Genomic DNA, 22,188 nt, shown 5'->3' with positions numbered 1-22,188 from the left:
TCTGCGGTGTTTTGGATTCCCATTTAAATGGAAATGGCTCTTTGGCTCTTTTTTGACAAAGTTGAGTATGGGTGAAGAAGACAAAGTTGTGACTTGACTATTTTTTGACGTTTGAGGTAGTTTTGAACACAAAATATACAAAGTTCGGCTAGGAAAAGTGTAATACGAAGTTCCTCTTCCTTAACTAAAATAAAAAAACCATAACCATCAAAGTGTACTACGAACCAAGCATAAAAATGCATAACTTAATCACGATGACTACTACGATGAGCTCTTTTAACATGTCTTGCACCACAAGCTTGTTGATCAACTTCCTCGTTAATTTGGCCGTTTGATCTTGTAGGTTATGTACAGTTTGAACTTGAAAACTTTCTAGGTTGTTGATCGAATCACTTGCTTTTACTTTAACTATAACAAACATGATTATGATGAGAAAATAAAAAGTAAAGCAAGATAGAGAGAACTTTGTTAACGAGGAAAACTACAATGTGCAAAAACAATCCGGGACCTAGTCCAATTTGAACATCATACTGTATTAAGCCGCTACAGACACCAGCCTACCATCAGACTTCGGACTGGTTAGTTGAGACTGAATCGATACTACGAGAATTCGGTCGTGCTCCTTTACGTATCTTGAATCTCGCAAGACCTTACGCAACTTGATTCCCCTAGCTGGCGTCATTTACAAGTCTCAGAGTTGCTTCAACCTAAGTGAAAAGGTCTGGAAATATGTTTGCAAAAATTAAGTTGCTTCAACTTAATTTGTAACTAATATGCCTCTAACTGATAACCTATTGATTCCTTTTTAGATGTGTTTCAATCAAGGTCTGGAAATATGTTTGCAATAGAACAAGTACAACGAACCTCAAGGATCTGCAACACTTACACTCTTATCAAAGTGAAGCCTAGATAACATCACCTCACAAGAACAATCCAAATAAATCAAAGAAGTGGTTTAGATATTTATTTTGTGGACTCACAAGGTCTAAGACGAAGAGTACTTCGTTCGTGGTTTATATCTATCTTGCTCCAGATCTATAGTTCGCAAACTACAAATAACTAATAAGACCAAGGTCCGGATAACATTGATCTATCAGATAAAAATATAATTTGACCGGGCTTCACTAATCTTTTAGTGAAGACTTTTGAAGACGTAACCTAATACAGTTTCTCCAGAGGAAACCTAGGTTTTTAAAAGACGACTCTAGCCGAAACTAGGACAAATAAGTTCCATGATTGAAATTCTAGTATGCATGGAGTCCTCTATTTATATTGATGAACAAAGCTCAGTAGCTTTCAAACATAGCTAGGTATGTGGACTTGTTTCCATGTTTACAAATTACTTTATTACCAAGCAAGCTTGACTTCTCTATATATATTGATGATGCAAGCATATGAGAAGTTTGTCTTGAATTACAAATAAGAAATTTGCAAGCGTATATTAGTCGAAATACACGTTGTGCACCAAGTGATTTGCCAAATAATAACGACAAAGTTTTTTTTTTTTTTTGATCAGACAGCAACGGGAATTGAATTCCTAATCTATCACTTGGGAGTTCAACCCCTAGCCAACTGGGCTAATCCCAATTGGTTATACCGGCAAAGTTTTCCCCAACCGACAAGCATAATTTAAAGTATAATATCATAAAATCAAAATCAGTTCGTAAAGTGTACAAAACAATTTGTGAATATTTGCCGTCTCGTATTGATAAGTTCGTGCATTGTCCAAAACAGTTTGTATACTCAAATAAAAAAGTCTACCAACATTTTTTCAAAGTAACCAGTTCGCGAATTTGACAATATCTAGCGACTAAAGCATCTAATTGACCAGTTGGCAAACTGAAAAAATCTGTTTGTGAATGCAGGTTATCTAAGTTATCAAGACTTTGTTATTTATAAGCTCAAGTTCGCGAACTGAGCAATCAGTTTGTGAAGATAAAAACTAACTTGACTCCTTATGAACTTAACTCATAAGGGATACAAACATTCATGCCAAGTGTACTTCAACCCAAATACCGGCAAAAGCACCTTGACCCCAAGAACTTTAGACACCTAGGAGATGCCCTTTCAAGACTTTCACAGAAGGTTGATTACTATAAGTAGTGAATTACGAAAGCAAGAAATAGAACATAAACAGGAGTATCATACAACACCATGGATAGGTACAACACAGATATTTTGCTGAACCTTTACGGAATGCAGCAGTTGTTCGTTACCTTAAAGCCTTGGAAGTAGCAGCAGCCGTGAAGCATACAAGTTCCAATAAAACACGGAAGAGGGATAGCCCACAGAAGAAAGAGAAACGGAAGCAAACATAACTACTAGGAGGTAGGAAATAGAATACAAACATATAAATGTTAGACTTGCAGCATAAGTTAGATGGACTGCAACTGGGAGAAAGAGATGCGAATTACAGAGCCTTCGATGGGGATTGCGTGCTTGCAAACAAGGGCTTCAGTTGCCTGCTCCTCAGTTTCGAACAGCACCAGAGCCTGCTTCTTCCCGTTTGCCTCAAAAAGCTTGGTATTGACTATTGCGCCATGCTCTTCAAAGTGGGCCACAATCTCCTCCTCTGTGATCTCTTGAGGAAGAGTAGAAAGGTGAATCATCTTAGTTGGAGAGCAGCAGTATCGATAGTTTTTCGAGGCATTTCGATTGAACCGGTTCAGATTCGAATTTGAGTATTCATGTGTATCTGGTGCTGTTGTGATGGTTGGAAATTTTGAGAAGTTAACCTCCATTCTCTTACCAAAAAGCATGGCGCCCTAGAGGCAATAAAAATAAATCCAGACGTTAGTATTGAATAACTGTGCAGGAAAATGAGCATACACAATTTACTATTAAGGTGCAGAATTGCACCCATCTCTATTGTCGACTTAGAAGAAAGAAATGAATAAAAACACCAGCACTGGGGGATTTTTACTAATTAAAATATGTATCTTGAATTCTTAAGCCAAGTGCTCTGAAATAAAATGAACCCGATGAAAGGGTTCAAACTTCAAAACAAGAAGATGTGGAAGCACGACCCAACCAAACACCCGACATAATTCTACTGGAAGTCATGAATAATAAGGTGATCTGGATAGAAGGTTATATCTGTTGGTTTATTTGCAATACGATGAGAATAGCTTTTAGACAAGCTTGTGTTCTAAGAAGAATATTTAAAACCAAATAGCATGAGAATGGGCTAAACAAAATCAGACCTTCAAAAAGTGCACAGCCAACTCCGCCTGGAAACCATCTCCCATCTGAACAAGTGCATGATCTGGCTTGTTGCGAAGAAGTTTGATTCTTATGATGTTCCCGTAAATCGAGAACAGGTTGAAAAGCTTATCCTCATCAATTTTCTGAAACGAGATAATCGAAAAACTCATGATGATTAAAAAAACAGAAAAAGAGAAGAAAATAGAGACCAAGTATGAAAAGGAATATATGACTTACATCAGAGTTCAGATTCGAAACCAGGACGGTGCACCTTTCATTAGTACCACTTATCCCAGGAGGTAATCCTCCTCCAAATGCAGCTGCAATAGCTGCAGCATTTCCCATCTAGAGAATAGAACATGTTGCTCAGAAATGCAAGTATAAGAAGATTCAAATAGTCTTGGAAGGAAGTGCACATTGACGAAGAAAATTTATCTACAAAATCAAGCCCGCAACTTGAAATTGGAAGTTGGATAACTTTCCACAATTGACAAGTCAGGATAACAAAATATTCCGATTATAAATTTCAGTAAAATAAGGTAAAAGAGACAATGGGCACGATCCCTGCTGAGTGTTAAATGTACTGACGAGCGAATACTAGTTATGCACATAATAGAGCCAAAGACTCGTCAAATCACTGAATTAAATATTAAACCAGCGGCTCGGAACAAGATAACCTGGACAGAGTCAGAACACAGCCACATCAACACCCACCTGTGGATAAGCTAGTGAAAGAAAAGAACATAATCAGCTAGTGATTGGGAAACCACCAAAGTAAAAAACAACTTGAGATGAGCAATACAAGTAAAAAAATAAATCAATTGCCCTACCTCCAGAAGGTTGCAGTGAATATAGTCCCCCAGCATTGCTGTAACCAGGCTGTCATAACCAAAAAAATAACAAAGGTAGGAGAAATGAATGAGCTGGAAAAAAAAAAAGACCACGGTGACGCAATCAATTACAACACAGGATAAACTAGAAATTTCGAATTTCTGTTTCGTAGGAAAACATACTTGTGAGGATCTGCCTTTCTGCTCAGATGGTAAAGACGGGTTCGTGAAATCCCTGTACACACAAAGTGGAAAAACATAGTCAGAGCAATAGCAAACCTAAATGTAGGATTTGCCAGATGAATCCCGTATGACCTATGTCTTATTGGAACCGACTTTAAAACTTCTTAAAATAAACACCAAAGCCATGGTTGATCCTTATTCAGCCCATGTGTTAACCACTCCACCATTCGACTTAAAAAAGGACCCTATCTTGGACTTAATATTCTAAACTTGTCATTTAATAACCAAGATTCTAAGAATTCTGTATTTTTTTCTTCCAAATTTTATCATTGCTAACCACATGTGCCATACCATCGTGTGAGAAAATGAGTGTGATACGACTACATACCTTGAACGCTCATTGTTATAGTTCACTTGTAATTCAGTGAGGCTGAATGTAGAAGAGTAAACGTCAGTTTTTTTAATAAAAAGAACGTCAATCAATAAACTGAACTGTAAATTTGGTAAACGGTAGAAAGAACTTACTTTGAGAACTGAATATCCAGCTGACAGCAACCATCGTATATATTACGCCCCTGAACAGGTATAGCATGTTTGAAGTTGTTTTAAATTAATACAGCAATGTAGAAAATCTATCATTTTTCAGCTAGACCTTGGATGGAAGTAAATATACATACTTGGAGACCATCTCTGGCCATAACAGCATTCTGGCGTGATTGGAACTGGATTAGAGCTTGAAAACCTACACATTAGCACACCAGGGATCTCACACAATCTTTTAACTAGTTCAAGCTCTTGTGAAACTACAATTTGAGAGATGCATTGGTATGAGCTCTACTAGTACAACCCCCAAGAAGGTATATGGACAATTTAATGATTCAAAAAAAACTTGATTGCTGATGACTAGATTAACAAAGATGTAAAGACTTAAAAGAGCCCCTGCCAACTTATTTATTGGCCGTATCTTTTTGATTGGTCAAAGACCTTTCCAACTTAGTCAATGCAAAATTTACCCAGCATAACCTAAAAGCGTGAAAGAGAGAGAGAGATAGAAAGAGAAGACTTGTAGTAGCTGACCAGCCGACTTCTGAAATGTGACGATCTTCTCCACATACCCATGAGGAGAAAACACTTGGTGAAGCACTTCCACCGTAATAGGATAGAGCAGGTGGTGAATTGTAACTAAGAGTATTCGATTGGGCTCTGCATCCTGAGGGTGCCCAACAGCCGACCAGCATGAAGACAGAACAGAAAGAGAGAAGAAAGAAGAAAGAAAGAATGAATAGAGAGGAATAAGAAAAGAAGGGAAACTTAGAGAAAAATTAGAAACTTCAATAGCACAATTTACCATGTACAACAAATTCTCAATCTTTTTTTTTTTTGTCATATTTCTTTTGCCAATAGACTATGTATGACTAATTTAATTGGCATCTAACTCAGAGTCAATTTTTGCCAATAGACTATGTATGACTAATTTAATTGGCATCTAACTCAGAGTCAATTGTCCAATAATCAAGCATTCTATGCCAAACTAGATTGAAAGAGTGATAGATTTTAAGATAGTTAATATAAGGTCTTGATGAACTTATAGTTAGGTTTTTATAAGAAGGCACTCATCTGATACGTGTTTTGTTAGAAATTCAGACAACCAACCAACCTGGTCAGCTTTTCGTCCTTGAGCATTTTGTTCCATTGTCGTAAGCTCTTGATGCGAAGAGAATTGAATGTAAACATTCCTACCCCTAACAACAAGACAATTCAATTTTATGGAGGTGGGAAAAGAGAGTAAAAATGGCATGCAGAACCTTGAAAAAAACGGACACTATAAAGTAGTACCTAACGCTTGGCTGAACATTAGTGTAGTATTGCAATGCATTGATGGCAGATGGAAGATCATGCATCTGGAGAAGAGCCTATCCATACCAAAGAAAATAAATTACAAATATTTAGTTAGAAAATGGAACCCACGACGGCAGCCGGACAAATTATGCTAATTAGTAAAAAAAAAGAAGAAGCTAATTAGTAAAACAGGAAGAAAAAGAACCTGATTTTTAGCACGTAACATGACGAGCTTGGTGACAGTACCAAAAGGCTGAACGAGCTGAAGTAGATCATTCTAAAGAAAAAGAAAGGAAACAATTAACAAACCATTAAATAATGTATATACATATATAAGTTAGTACTGCATAATGCAGAGGCAAAGAAGAGTTATTTTTGCTTTAAATACCTCTGAAATTTCATGTCCCACATTTCGTACATGAATGACTTTTGAAGGAGCCTCAGTGGTCATCTTAAGAATCAAACCTAACCTGAAAATTAAAACCAAAAACACCCAATCAATCTTCTACTTACTCTCAACTTCTCTTATATGCAGTACCAGTGGAGAATTCTCTATTAGTTAGAGCAGTGCAGTGCTCTAAAGGGAAACATAATGAAAGAAATAATAAGGAAAAAAAATCTCAAAAGAGAAATGAAAGGGGAAGTCATCAGCCCTAAACAAAGAAACAAACATCTGGAACAATAAAAGCCCCTTACCAAATCTTAACTGTAAGAATTTATTATATCACTTACACGAAACCAAAAGAAACCCTAGAAATCATTAAGTTCCAAACTTTATGAAAATAAATGATTGAAGATAAACCACGAAACTATTCATTCTAATCTTACCTAATCCTAACATGTAAGCTAAGAAAAAGCAACCAAAAAAAACACTAAGAGAAACAAACAAAAAAGAAAAATCGGATACAGAGAGAGATCCATAAATAAACCAGGTATAAGAATCAGCTAGAGACAGAGATTGATTACCTCCGTGGAAGGAAGAAGAAGAAGAAGAAGAACAAGTTTGAGTATGAAAATCAGGATTGGTGGAAATAGTATCCTGGAGCGACTTGTTATTATTCTTATCGACGACGATTGTAATTGTGGGACTGAGATGGACGGACGGACGGATAGATGATGGTGATAATAATAGGAATGTCATTTTAATCCAGAAAGCCCGACCTTATTTTGCCGCAAACTAGTACCTTATTTTAATAGGAGTATTAATTTACTGCGATATTTATTAATTTATTGATAAAAGGGGGAAATTATCTCTAGCCCATTTCCACTTTACCTTTTTTCTATACGAAAAACCCACCATTAAGATGATAATTATGTAGAGCCCATAGTTAGTTATAATATTAACCATCAGGGGTTAGTCCAGTTGGTCAGAAACCTGACTCTCAAGTAGGAGATCAGGGAATCAAGTCTCTGCTCACGAGTTTGGAGATCTCATGAAATACTGCTCTTATGTGTATCTAGTTATAGTTAAGTTCCTAATATAACTTTATCTTCTTTCCTATCAAAAAAAAAAGTTAGTTATAATATTAATAGATTTACATAAATAACCTTTATCTAAAATAGGAAAATAATATCGGATTTAAAAAAGTCAAGATGACATCAGTTTGAGACTTTGTAGACGAAAGCTTAGTCAGGGCTCCTATATTGCGGCCATCCATGTTCTTAAATCTAATGGTGTTGCTCCTTCTACTATGATACTTTGTCTGATTTACAACTCAAGCATCCTTCGGCGTCACCACCAGCTTTCCTTTCTACAACCTGTGAAGTAGATGTTGTTATAGCTAGTACTGATTTGGTTTTGAATAGAATTAAGAGCTTTTCTAAAGGTACAGCCTGTGGCAGGGATGGTCTTCATGCTCAACATTTGCTCGATGCCCTCAGTGGTCCTGCAGCAGCTGTAGCAGATGAGCTCCTTGCATCTATTACGAATATTGTGAATCTCCTATTAGCTGGGAAGTGCCCTCCACAACTTGGTAAGTTTATTGCCAGTGCGCCGCTGATTCCTTTACTTAAACCTGGAGGGGGGATTAGACCTATTGCAGTTGGTACTATATGGCGAAGACTAGTTTCTAAGATTGTTGTTTCACTTGTTAGTAAGGACATGACTAGTGTTGATAGTGGTTTTTAGCTTAGGGTTAAGATCGTAAAACCGCACATCTGACATGACGTCACTATGACCATTAGCACATTTATTGAATCGATCATCATGCCTACGTAAGAATTACCAGTGTACCTTTTTTTTATGTGTCACGTTCCACGACATAACCCTTAACATTGAACGACATCATCTATGCCAAACCCTAATTCTCATGCTACCGTGCCAAGGCATGCCAACCATGCCAGCGCACCACTGTGTCAATGGCAAACCATGCCAACAACATTTCCGCGCCAAGGCATGCCAACCATGCCAGCCGCACCACTGTGTCAATGGCAAACCATGCCAGTCACATCTCCGCGCCAAGGCATGCCAACCATGCCAGCCGCACCAATGTGCCAATGGCAAATCATGCCAGCCACATCTCCGCGCCAATGCATGCCAACCATGCCAGCCGCACCACTGTGCCAATGGCAAACCATGCCAGCCACATCTCCGTGCCAAGGCATGCCAACCATGCTAGCCGTACCACTGTGCCAATGGCATGCCAAACCCTTGGCCCCTCCATGCCAAGCCGACCGTACCTTGCCTTGGCCCCACCATGCCAAGCCGTCCGTGCCAAACCCTTGGCCCCACTATGCCAAGCCATCCACGCCATTTTCCTTGGCCCCACCATGTTGGCTTTCCCTGTGCGGCTACCAAAATGAAGGCGTGCGACGATCAACGACCACCCTTCCATCCTAGATGCAAATCCTAGCCGTCCAAGGTCGCCAAACAACGCATGGTAACCTTTGGCCCAAAACCCTAGTTTTGGCCACGCTAAGGCATGCCATGCCACATGTGCCAATGGCATGCCAACCACCTTGCCACGTCATACCATGCGGGCCTTCCCTATGCGGCTACCAAAACAAAGGCGTGCGACGATTAAGGGCCACCCTTCCATCCTAGATGTAAATCCTAGCCGTCCAAGGTCGCCAAACAATGCATGGTAACTTTTGGCCCAAAACCCTAGTTTTGGCCAGACCAAGGCATGCCATACCACATTTGCCAATGGCATGCCAACCACCTTGTCGCGCCATACCATGCAGGCCTTCCCTATGCGGCTACCAAAACAAAGGCGAGCGACGATCAACGACCACCCTTCCACCCTAGATGCAAATCTTAGCCGTCCAAGGTCGCCAAACAACGCATGGTAACCTTTGGCCCAAAACCATAGTTTTGGCCACGCCAAACCACGCCAAGGCATGCCATACCACATGTGCCAATGGCATGCCAACCACCTTGCTGCTCCATACCATGCCGGCCTCCCCTACGCGACTACCAAAACGAAGGCGTGCGACGATCAACGACCACCCTTCCATACTAGATGCAAATCCTAGCCGTCCAAGGTTGCCAAACCATGCATGGTAACCTTTGGCCCAAAACTCTAGTTTTGGCCACGCCAAACCGCGCCAAGGCATGCCATGCCACATGTGCCAATGGCATGCCAACCACCTTGTCGCGCCATACCATGCCGGCCTTCCCTATGCGGCTACCAAAACAAAGGCGTGCGACGATCAACGACCACCCTTCCGTCCTAGATGCGAATCCTAGCCGTCCAAGGTTTCCAAACAACGCATGGTAACCTTTGGCACCAAACCCTAGTTTTGGCCACGCCATACCGGCCTTCCCTATGTGGCTACCAAAACGAAGGCCTGCAACAATCAACAACCACTTTTTCATCTAAGGTGCATATCTTAGTCGTCCAAGGTTACCAGCTAAAGCATGACAACCTTTGGCCCTAGTTTGGTCGCGCCTAAACAAAGCCAAACCCCTAACTTTTGGCCGCGCCTAAACTACGCCATATTAAAGCCATATTGATCATGCTTTCATGCCACTGGCTACCAAACGAAGGGTTGCAATAATCAACGGCTACCTTTCCTCTTAAGATGCAAAATCTCGACCGTCGAAGGTCACCACCGAGCCGGCAAGTCTCCGAAGCTCAACTTGCCAGACAACAACAACGTGCTACATGTTTTCCACGAAAACACTCGAGACATCAACGCATGTCACAAACTGGGGGATGCTCATTGGGTATTGGTTTGGCGGTTTACAGCGTGCGGCGTACACTACGCCTGTTATAAGAAAGTGTCATAAGGATGAGGCGGTTAGTAAATACAGGGAGTAATGGTAAAACGCTTTCTTTTATGGAACATCAATTCCAGGTGTTACCTGTTACCACCTCCTCCCATTTACTCACCCGTTTTCCATTTCTTAATGAGACCAGAGTACGTGTCACTTCGACTTGTATAAATAGGCATTACCTATTTCCACCGAAAACAAGTTTTTGGTCAGGAGCATACAACACTCAGAAATCACCTGTTAGCTTTCCCATCTGTTAGCTTACGCTTTCTGATACAATTCAAAACAACTACTCTTCCAGAATCAACTATTCTGGTCTCAACACTCTCTTCGCTTCCCTCCCCAAAACCAACCCTTCTCCTCCACTTTGTGACCGAAGCAAGTCTGGAACGGCCATTTCTTGGTTTAGGCCGGACTTGTACAGATTGATCTCTCGAACCTAAAGTACTCCCTTGCAGTACATTGTTTAGGATTTAGATTTGTTTCTCACCCACATCACACGAAATTACCGAAACCAGCGGAAACTGTTTTCACCCTCAAACAATTGGCGACCACAGTGGGAGATCAATCTCTCGGTTTCAATATCAATTTCCAAATTTCCGATATCACCTTTCACTTCCAACTCCAACATGGTGAAACTCAGATCCGGATCAGCTGCCGAGAACACCAACGCAGAATCTGTCCCTGGTGTTGACGCTACTTCCAACAGCATCACTACGCCACCTACTGACCCCAGTAACACCAAAAACACTCATTTAGGTGTAACACCGCCGATCACCAGGGCCAGAGTCGCTGCCGCCTCTAATGTCCCTGCGCAACTTGTTAATCCTGGCAGTATTGAAAGCGCTCCTTCAGGCGTTACGCCACCAGTCACCAGGGCCAGAGCTGTCGCTACCGCTCCTAACGCTTCGTCAAACATGGCACCTCCAACCACCACTAAGACTCCAACTACCCCGCCAACAGGACGAGAAACCGGAGGAACCAGAGGAATCCGCCCCTATATCACCATCGCTGATTTGATGGAATGGCAGGAGGTTCTCGCTAGAGCCCAGACGGATATGGTTTCGACACAGAAAGAAGTACTCGTCTTTCTCAAAGCCCTGACAGAGCGGCTGCCGCGTGAGTCACGCCCTCCAGAGCCGATTAGAAACGCCTCCAACACCCCCGACGCTAGCACCTCGGCGGAATGCGTCTCCACGGACGAGGAGATTCGTGCCAGAACCCCATCGGAAAAAAGTCAGGCGTACAATTTTGTCACACGAGAGGATCTGGAACAACTTCTCCGGAATCGAATCAAGAATGATGAAATAGACATGCATCAGTATCAACCTCCTTACCCACCTGAAATACAAAGAATTCCTCTTCCAAGAGGATACTCCTCTCCTCAATCCCTATACGATGGCACCGGAAATGCACGTGAGCATGTCTCTCGCTTCTTGGAGTCCCTAGGAGAATATGAACACAATCACGTTCTTCGTTTGAGGGAGTTTTCGAAATCGCTTACCGGAAGACCGTACACATGGTACAACAGCATCGCGCCAAACAGCATCCCCAACTAGGGTGGCATGGTTACCGTATTTTACAAGAAGTACTTCTTTTTGTCTGAACAAGTTACCTTCTTGTACCTAGGAAGGATGTACCAACGGGACAACAAACATCCAAATGATTTTGTTAAGAGATTCAGGGTTCAAGCACTAGACTGTCATGACCCAAACGTGACCGAGCAACAACTGGTGAATTCATGCATCAACGGTATGGCTCCCATTTACCGCGCCTTGCTAGAGAACCTGCATTTCCAGACATTCGCTGAGCTCCATGAGGCTGCCAGGCGATCAACAACGGCAACACCAGCATTATTATAAAGATCTAGACCGACCAGAGCCGAAGACGTACGCGAAACTCGCGGGAGTAGATGTCTCATCAAAAAACAGTACAACGCTGGTCCCTCCTCGGTGAGCGTAGTAAACGAATGAGGAAAAAGGAAGGTCCCAGCTGCAGACCAACAGCCTAAACACGAAGCACCAGCACGACGAGCAACTCCGCCGTAGAAGGCCGCCGCTAAAGCTCCCGCGCGTCGTCATAAAGATGAAGGAAATACTCTGGATTTCCCGTTTCCTATTGAGGAGGTGATCGATCTCTTAGAAGCATGGATTCAAGATGATGTTATCATACTACCATCTTCCAGACGCCCACCGACTGAGGCCGAGATGGCAAACCCCAAATACTGCCACTACCACAGATTTGTTCACCAGCCAACCAGTGATTGCAACAGACTGAAGCATATCTTCAAAGAAAAGATAGAAGCAGGGTAACTTCAACTAGGAACGAGGGAGCACATCGAGACCCAATTCCGGTGAGGAATTCTGAAGTCTCTGGGGACTCCGTGCACGAGACTGTGCGATCCATGATGCAACATGTATGCGAAATTCTCTACCTTTCCAAGGTGCGACGCCAAGATATCTTCACGGCTCTCAATCGTGTCGTGTCGGGCAAACGGCTTTTTCCCTCCACGGAAGCCACGCCAAGAGCCCAAGCTCTCTCAGCGAGCGGAATCGAAAAGGAAAACTGGGGACTGCTGACCATGTCCTATTTAAGAGGTATTGAATTCGACAACACACTAACCGACACGGCGTCTGACTTCAACATTGTTACTTTCAAGACTCTGAAAGATGCGGGATTTACGAAACAAGAGGCTACCCATTCCCCATACGTGATTAAGAACCCGGGAGGGGAAGCCTTGAACGCGCACGACTACATTAACCTCGAGATCAAGATGGGAGACGCTATAACGCATAACAAATTCCACATTGTCAAAGAACTGGGTTACGACATGATATTGGGGTACTTGTGGGTACTCGACAACAAGGTGAAATTGGGAACATCCTCTCTACCGATGTCAATGCCCGAAAGAATCTCCAACAAACCGTACCACTTTCTACCACATCGGCGAGTTACCGATAGAACCTGGACACCTGGAGATGACCTGTTGGCGCTTACTCATAGATTCCAAACGCAAGTAAGTTTGGCCGAACTATCTTATCTACAACCAGTCATTTCTTCCCCTATTCCATCATGGGGACTCAGCGCGATTACCGGCACGGATGCTGTCAAGAGATGTGAGTGGGGCGATGGGCCATTCAAACGCTTTGTAAAGAATTTGGAAGCTTCCATCGAAACTGACGAGACCAAGATTCAAACGGTTACACAACACCCGAACTCGTTTCAAATCGGAGATATGGTGGTCAAAGTGAACACGTTTCAAGTTGGGAAGATGACGGTAAAGATAGCTATTCGGACTGATTCACCCAAGGAAAAAGAAGACGAGCCATATCTGGTGGTAGACGTCCTTTTGGGAGGTTACTGCAAGCTCGTCAACACAGACAAGCTGGGAGGTGTGATAGTTCACTCGCGATGGCTCAAGCTTTTCAATCCCTAAAACGTTGTACTACCCTCTTCCAGCACTCTCCCTTTAGTATTTCTTCAGCAATTTCTCCTCCCGCTTGATATCTGTATTTCCCCAAGATGAATGCACCGTTTGTATTCTTCTTTAGGGTTTCGTTTTTATTCAAAAGGCATACATTTCCTTCCGAATGAGTTTTCCAAATCTCAGAAAAATATACCAAACAAATTCCAAATCATTGAGAAGCCATTAATCATCCAATCACAACCAGAAACACAACCCATTATAAGGGAAGGCTTGGGTCTTTCAAAAAAAAAATGAAAAGTTTTATTCGAAGACAGAAACCGCAAACGGGATGCTAATTGAAGAAACCCTAACTTCGCCGCGAATACAAGGAAGGTAAAAAAAATCTGCAAAACATCAGGACAACTAAGCGACGAATAGAAACAATGAAGAAGAAGAAGCTAGTCATAGAAAGCTAATGTGTGAATTGCCAATGCCTCGGTCAGAGCTTTTTTTTCAAACACTTTCCCCAACAATCTTTCGGGCAGCAAAGGTTCCATCCGGAAGCCACATCAGCAATAGCAGCCTCAACATCCCACCTGGAAGTCGTCTCAGCAGCAACATCATCCGTCTTTTTACCGACATCCGCCTCGGCAACCAACCCAGCATATGCCATCACGACTTCTCCAATTCCACCGACAAAAGTTTCGTTGTCTTCTCCAAAAGTTGTTTCAGTTTTATCAACCGCAACATCATCATTTTCCTCGGAAGTCTTCTCAGCGACCTTTCGAGGAGAATTTCCCGATTCATCAGAATCAAGGGTTATGAAACCGTCCTGGACAGGGGAGCTACGTTGATTTTACCCTAAAAGTTTCACAAGCTCGGTCTTCCGCGTTTCAACTGAGAAGCAAACTGTCCCGCCCTAACAGTGGGCCGTGAAGAGGTTTTGTTGCACCAAATCCTCCCAGCGCACTGGGATGCTTCGCCGCCTTCCCGTTCTTTCTCCAAAGGTATGTCCCGAATGATTTAGCCAGCTTCACGAAACAGAGATTCAATTCTATTCAACGCCTCCCCATGAGAAGAAGACTGGTTTTCGTCGATTCCAAAGTTTCTCCCCGAAAAATTGGAGACATGTCTGTCATTGGATATACACGATTTCAGCACGACCTGCGCAAATGAAGGATTCAAGATCATCTCTTATAACCAGCAAAGCGATGAGGTCCCGAAAAGGAAAGCCTCCTACCAGCCGTGGATTGAGGCGTGATATCAGTTTCTAATGAAACTGTTTTCTACTAGCGAACATAAGGGAATGCCTGGCCACGTAAAGTAAATTAGGGTTTGGTGAGAAAACATGGAAGTACATGTTTAAGACACGCTTGCCCGCATTGTTACTTCTCTGCCGCCAGCACCGAGACTTGAAAAAAAAACCCGACAAGGTGACATGAAGAGAAGGAATAACCCCCCCTTTCTACGGACATAACACTTGCGGGGTTTTGAATAAGGAAAGAACTTCCTATGTGAGTCACGTGAAGAAAAGATACAACCATGCCCGCAAAGACAAGCCACTACTTGTCCAAGCCGTCCGCGCATGCTTTGCCTCACCAAACCGTGTCATGTCTTGCACCACCGTCCGCGCCATGCTTGCCTCGCCAAACCGCGTCATGCCTTGCACCATCGTGCGGCTCCATGACTTGTTGCGCCAACACCAACAAACTCGCCAAGCCAGCGTCACGATGTTCCCTAACCCAGCCAAGGTGATGCATGGCCGACTAAGCCGACGATTTTCATCTCACCACTCCACGGTCTGCACCACCAGTACAATTTATGCAAGGCCGCCAACACGGGAAGCACAAACTCTCTTTACCTCTCGAAAAAGGTTAGTCGGACCTTCCTGACCATCTTTTCACGACTTGTTGTTTCGATTTTTACCCTAGCCTGTCACCATCGTATGCTTACCTCACAACGATGCTCCGGTTTCGAGCTAAGCAGGGGACTTAATGTTGATGGTGGTTTTTAGCTTAGGGTTAAGATCGTAAAACCGCACATCTGACATGACGTCACTATGACCATTAGGACATTTATTGAATCTATCAGCATGCCTACGTAAGAATTACTTTTTATGTGTCATGTTCCACGACGGAACCCTTAACATTGACCGACATCATCCATGCCAGACCCTAATTCTCATGCTATCGTGCCAAGGCATGTCAACCATGCCAGCCGCACCACTGTGACAATGGCAAACCATGCCAGCCAAATCTCCGCGCCAAGGCATGCCAACCATGCCAGCCGCACCACTGTGCTATTTCCGCGCCAAGGCATGCCAACCATGCCAGTCGCACCACTGTGCCAATGACAAACCATGCTAGCCGCACCATACGCCAATGGCATTCCAAACCCTTGGCCCCACCATGCCAAGCCAACCGTGCCAAATCCTTGGACCCACTATGCCAAGCCATCCACGCCATTTTCCTTGGCCCCACCATGCTGGCTTTCCCTGTGCGGATACCAAAACGAAGGCGTGCGATGATCAACGACCACCCTTCCATCCTAGATGCAAATCCTAGCCGTCCAAGGTCGCCAAACAACGCATGGTAACCTTTGGCCCAAAACCCTAGTTTTGGCCACGCCAAAACGCGCCAAGGCATGCCATGCCACATGTGCCAATGGCATGCCAACCACCTTGCCACGCCATACCATGCCGGCCTTCCCTATGCGGCTACCAAAACAAAGGCGTGCGACGATCAACGACCACCCTTCCATCCTAGATGCAAATCCTAGCCGTCTAAGGTCGCCAAACAACGCATGGTAACTTTTGGCCCAAAACCCTAGTTTTGGCCACGCCAAACCGCGCCAAGGCATGTCATGCCACATGTGCCAATGGCATGCCAACCACCTTGTCGCGCCATACCATGCCGACCTTCCCTATGCGGCTACTTAAACAAAGGCGTGCGATGATCAACGGCCACCCTTCCATCCTAGATGCAAATCCTAGCCTCCCAGGGTCGCCAAACAATGCATGGTAACCTTTGGCCCAAAACCCTAGTTTTGGCCACGCCAAACAGCGCCAAGGCAATGTCATGCCACACGTGTCAATGGAATGCCAACCACCTTGCCGCGCCATACCATGTCGGACTTCCCTACGCGGATACCAAAACGAAGGCGTGCGACGATCAACGGCCACCCTTCCATCCTAGATGCAAATCCTAACCGTCCAAGGTCGTCAAACCACGCATGGTAACCTTTGTCCCAAAACTCTAGTTTTGGCCACGCCAAACCGCGCCAAGGCATGCCATGCCACATGTGCCAATGGCATGCCAACCACCTTGTCGCGCCATACCATGCCGGCCTTACCTATGAGGCTACCAAAACGAAGGCGTGCGACGATCAACGACCACCCTTCCATCCTAGATGTGAATCCTAGCCGTCCAAGGTTGCCAAACAATGTATGGTAGCCTTTAGCCCAAAACCCTAGTTTTCGCCACGCCATACCGGCTTTCCCTGTGCGACTACCAAAACGAAGGCCTGCAACAATCAACGGCCTCTTTTTTTATCTTAGGTACAGTTCTTAGCCGTACAAGGTTACCCGCTAACGCATGGCAACCTTTGGCCCTAGTTTGGTCGCGCCTAAACAAAGCCAAAACCCTAACTTTTGGTCGCGCCTAAACTAGGCCATATTAAATCCATATGGTCATGCTTTCATGCCACTGGCTACCAAACGATGGGTGCAATAATCAACGGCTACCTTTCCTCTTAAGATGCAAAATCTCGACCGTCGAAGGTCACCATCGAGCCAGAAAGTCTCCCAAGCTCAACTTTCCAGACAACAACAACGTGCTACATGTTTTCCACGAAAACACTCGAGACATCAACGCATGTCACAAACTGGGGGATGCTCATTGGGTATTGGTTTGACGGTTTACAGCGTGCGGTGTACACTACGCCTGTTATAAGAAAGTGTCATAAGGATGAGGCGGTTAGTAAATACAGGGAGTAATGGTAAAACGCTTTCTTTTATGGAACATCAATTCCAGGCGTTATCGGTTACCACCTCCTCCCATTTACTCACCCGTTTTCCATTTCTTAATGAGACTAGAGTACTCACTTCGACTTGTATAAATAGGCATTACCTATTTCCACCGAAAACAAGTTTTTGGTCAGGAGCATATAACACTCGAAATCACCTGTTAGCTTACGCTTTCTGATACAAGTCAAAACAACTACTCTTCCAGAATCAACTATTCTGGTCTCAACACTCTCTTCGCTTCCCTCTCCAAAACCAACCCTTCTCCTCCACTTTATGATCGAAGCAAGTCTGGAACGACCATTTCTTGGTTTAGGCCGGACTTGTACAGATTGATCTCTCGAACCTAAAGTACTCCCTTGCAGTACATTGTTTAGGATTTAGATTTGTTTCTCACCCACATCACACGAAATTACCGGAACCAGCATAAACTGTTTTCACCCTCAAATAACTAGTTATTTAAGTGATTTCCAATTCGGTGTTGGTATACCATGTGGAGGTGAAGCTATCTTACACTCAGTCAATCGTATTTTGGTTGAGAAACATAGTCTTAATTCTATGTGTATGCTTCTCGTAGATTTTAGTAATGCTTTTAACCTCGTGGACAGGTCTGCAATGCTACGGGAAGTATGTCTTAAATGCCCCAGTATTTTTGAATGGGTTGAATTATGTTATGCATATCCCACCAAACTTTATTATGGTGCTTCTACTATTTCTTCTGCACAAGGTGTACAACAAGGGGACCCTTTAGGGCCTTTACTTTTCTCACTGACCTTGCATCCTCTTGTTTTAAAGATATATCAACAATGTCAACTTGATTTGCAGGCATGGTATTTGGATGATGGTACCATTATATGAGATACCATGCAGGTTTCTAAGGCCTTTCATATTATTATGAATGAAGGTGCATCAGTTGGGCTGCGGCTTAATGTTCAAAAAACAGAATTGTTTTGTCCCTCGATGGATGTAAGGAGTCTGCAAGATGGTGTTTTTCCTGCTGACATAGGTAGATCTTCTATAGAAGTTAAATTACTTGGTGGTCCGGTGAGTTTGAATGCTAATTTTTGCAGTCAATCTGTTCTTGACAGGGTACATAAGACGATTCAGTTGATGTCGGCAGTAAGCAAACTTGAAGATCCCCAAAGTGAGTTATTGCTTCTTCGAAACTGTATAGGTGTTTCTAAACTATACTTTACAATGCTTACTGCTTCTCCTGATCATGTGAAAGAAGCACGAGTAATATTTGATAGTTATCTTAATAAGTATATGAGGAAGCTAGTAACTGGTGATGGACCAGGTTTTGAATTATTACAGCAGATGCTAGTATCTTTACCCATTGGATATGGTGGTCTTGGTATCTATTCAATGTTTGATACTATGCAATATTGTTTTATGGCGTCTTATACTCAGACCCTATATCTACATGGGGTTCTCTTACACAATATATCAAATGACTATACATCTTTAGGAATCCCAGTTGAGGGTCCAACATATCAGCGTGCTTTTAATCATTTTGTTCAAGTGTGTGGTATTGATTCTTCACAACTTCGCAAGCTCTTAACTGCCCCCCATCCTATGCATTTACTGGCAGTTCAGTAATTTGCTGGTGTGACAAAAGCTTTGCCTTCACTTTTCAATATGTCACGGCATGACTCAGTACTTTGGCAATGTAACAAAATCAAGCATGCTCAAGATTATTTAGTTGCTATTCCTGCTGATGGGCTTGGACAGAAAATGGGACCGCGTCAATTTTGTGCAGTTCTTTGTTATAGATTGGGCATTCCCCTCTTTGCAGGAATTAGTAAATGTTTGTATTGTAATAGGGACATGGATATATACGATGATCATGCTTTACATTGTGCACATGAAGTTGGAATCAAGTTCAGACATGATTTTGTTCGTGATATATACGCGGATATTTGTTATAGGGCAGGTGTAGACATTAAAGTTGAAGCGGATTTTGGTTTTTTTATCTCCCGACGGTAGCGATTCCAGACCTACATACCTCCTTGTCTACAATTGGGAGGAGGGGAGAGATACTTGTTTGGACGTGACGGGAGTTTATCCGTTTGCTGGGGGTGGTGTAGATGCTTTTACACTCGGTCTTGCCTTGTCTAGAGCCATTGAGCATAAACGTTGTAAATACCTTGATGTTTGTATAGCCAATGGATATAGTTTTGGTACCTTGCCTTTACTACCTTAGATGAGCTTGGTTCCGAAACCATAGAATTTTTGTTAAGGTTGAAAAATTATATAGCTAGACATGATGCTAACATTAAAGTTCGTAATTTTCTTTTCATTTAAAAAAATAAATAAAAATTACTGTTTCGAAAGTCAAAGTATATAGCAATCCCTAAATTACCGCTAGGAAACTGATTTGAACTTAACATATTTTTTTTCGAAAACAGTTATTATTTAACGTGATAAAGAAAAATTCCTAAAATATCTCCCCGTAATTTATACTTTCCTTATTTTTAGGTTTTTCATCCTTTTTTTTCTCGTTTTTCGTTTTACCTTGAAGACCTCTTCTTATTTGTCGTAGAAAAAAAAAGAACTTCTTCTTATTATCCCTTATAATAATTAAAAAAACTCAAATTATCACAAATATAAATAAATATAAAAAACTCCAATTATCACCCACAAATAACTCCAATTATCACTATATGAAATTACACTATTATTAAAATTGAGAGAATCCCAGTGATGAAAACTCAAATTTTCAACTCATGAGACTGGTGATGTTGTAAATTTTCAGAAATTCACAAAAATATTCAGTGGAAAAACTCCACTTATCACTCAAAGTAACTCGTGAAAATTATAATTATCATTCAAAATAACTCGTGACAATTGAATTTTTCACCTAAAGTACACATGGAAAATATAAATTTTCACAATTTTTTTATAAGATCCAAATGTATTGTGAAAAACAAATTTGTTCTACGCAAAACCTACTGAAAACAAATGTGCCTCGTATGTACGTGTGTGAGAACTTTACAAAGTAAAAAACAAATTAAAAAATTAATATGTCACATAAAACAGCGGTACAAAACAGATTTTATTTTTTTTGTAATTTTTTCTATATAAGTCCAAGATTTTTTTTTATTTAGAAGCAGAAGATGAAAGATAACATGAAATTCAAGGATATATCCAGATAATTTAATATAGGTGAAAGGAATTGATACATATGGAAGATATTACAGAAAAAAGAATTGATCCGTGAAAATTGATGAATGAGAACAACCCACCAAGCATTAAAGAAAGATATTACAAAGAGGCGTTTTTTTTTCTTTTGTCAAGGCTAAACAGAATCAAGATAAAGCTTCTACTTTGCACGTTCCATGGCCTCACGCCTTCATTGTTTACAAGGCTAATGATATGTAATTAACAAGTTAATCTTTCTTGATTGCACGCTCCATTTTCTTTGTATACTACTCGACCATACTCCATCTCTCGGAACAATTTAGTTTTCGCTGCCGATGGTCAAAAGTTCACTAACTTTCAACTCGAATCCACAATGTTGTTAAGGAGTTTGATGACTATTTCCACCTCATCTTGTGATTAACAAATTAAACTTTGTTTCCAGTTTAGGCGTCCACATCTTGCTTCGAATCGATTAAGGTTTCAAATGTTTGATTTGGAACAAGGACAAGAACTCGAAATAATTTCAATCCCACCAGAAAAGTTATTTTTTGAGAGAAGCGTACAAGGTCTTTGAGAGAGACAGAAAGAGTTGAATACGGAAAAGCTTTAAAGTGGCCGAGTAAAACATGGAGTTTTTGGTTATTGACTACCGTAAATAATGTAAATATTTTTCACAAATTACCGAAAATTATGGTAACAAATTAAACGATGAGATTTTGTTTATTTGACTACCGTAAATAATTTAAATATTTTTCACAAATTACCGAAAATTATGGTAACAAAGTAAATGGACGGTAAACATATTTTCCAATTATTTTGCTATTAAAAAATGAAGATAAAGGTTAATTTAGTCCTGTAAAAAATTTGAAATTATAAATTCAATATGAAACTGCTAATCTTAACCGTAGATCTTACATTTTGGCTTACACATTTATAATCTTAATAATAGGTTAATAAAAGAGAGAGAAATCAAATTTGGGTTCCTTAGAAATTTCCACATTGATAAAATATAGAACATCATATTCTTTGTTGTATACTTCTTGCTCCCAAATAGTATAGCGAAGATTTAACCTGTGTAATTCAGGTTTTATTAGAGCTCTCAAGATGCATTATCGTTGTTGATTCTATCGTACTCTTATGAAGCACAGGAGTCAAATTCTGAGAAGATTAAAGTTTTAGACGTGATGAACCTTGTCGTTTCGGCTTGGAAAATAGATATACGTTGACACCACGTAAAAGAGTTCTCAAGTGAAACATTAGATAATAGTGAAACGTTAGATAATGATGCATTAGAGAACTGCAAAAATTTAATCAAATAATTGAATTATCGCCATAAAATGGACAGTGA

General features: G+C 41.7%; 1 protein-coding gene across 1 annotated transcript; it reads right to left on the bottom strand.

Annotated features, from left to right (window-relative positions):
• Positions 1-2,081: 2,081 nt before the first annotated feature.
• LOC113330605 (polypyrimidine tract-binding protein homolog 3-like) lies at positions 2,082-7,178 on the bottom strand. Its single transcript, XM_026577420.1, has 15 exons — positions 7,023-7,178; positions 6,445-6,526; positions 6,262-6,333; positions 6,054-6,130; positions 5,875-5,959; positions 5,295-5,427; positions 4,895-4,959; positions 4,743-4,792; positions 4,606-4,647; positions 4,218-4,269; positions 4,035-4,083; positions 3,919-3,929; positions 3,442-3,549; positions 3,204-3,347; positions 2,082-2,765 (listed from the first exon to the last, which is right to left on the bottom strand). The coding sequence occupies exons 2-15, from the start codon at positions 6,505-6,507 to the stop codon at positions 2,376-2,378; spliced, it is 1,341 nt and encodes a 446-aa protein (XP_026433205.1). The 5' UTR covers positions 6,508-6,526; positions 7,023-7,178; the 3' UTR covers positions 2,082-2,375.
• Between the last annotated feature and the right edge of the window lie 15,010 nt (positions 7,179-22,188).

This window comes from Papaver somniferum, unplaced genomic scaffold, assembly GCF_003573695.1.
Source record: "Papaver somniferum cultivar HN1 unplaced genomic scaffold, ASM357369v1 unplaced-scaffold_118, whole genome shotgun sequence".
Taxonomy (NCBI): Eukaryota; Viridiplantae; Streptophyta; class Magnoliopsida; order Ranunculales; family Papaveraceae; genus Papaver; species Papaver somniferum.
This window is presented reverse-complemented; position numbering and strand designations above follow the sequence as displayed.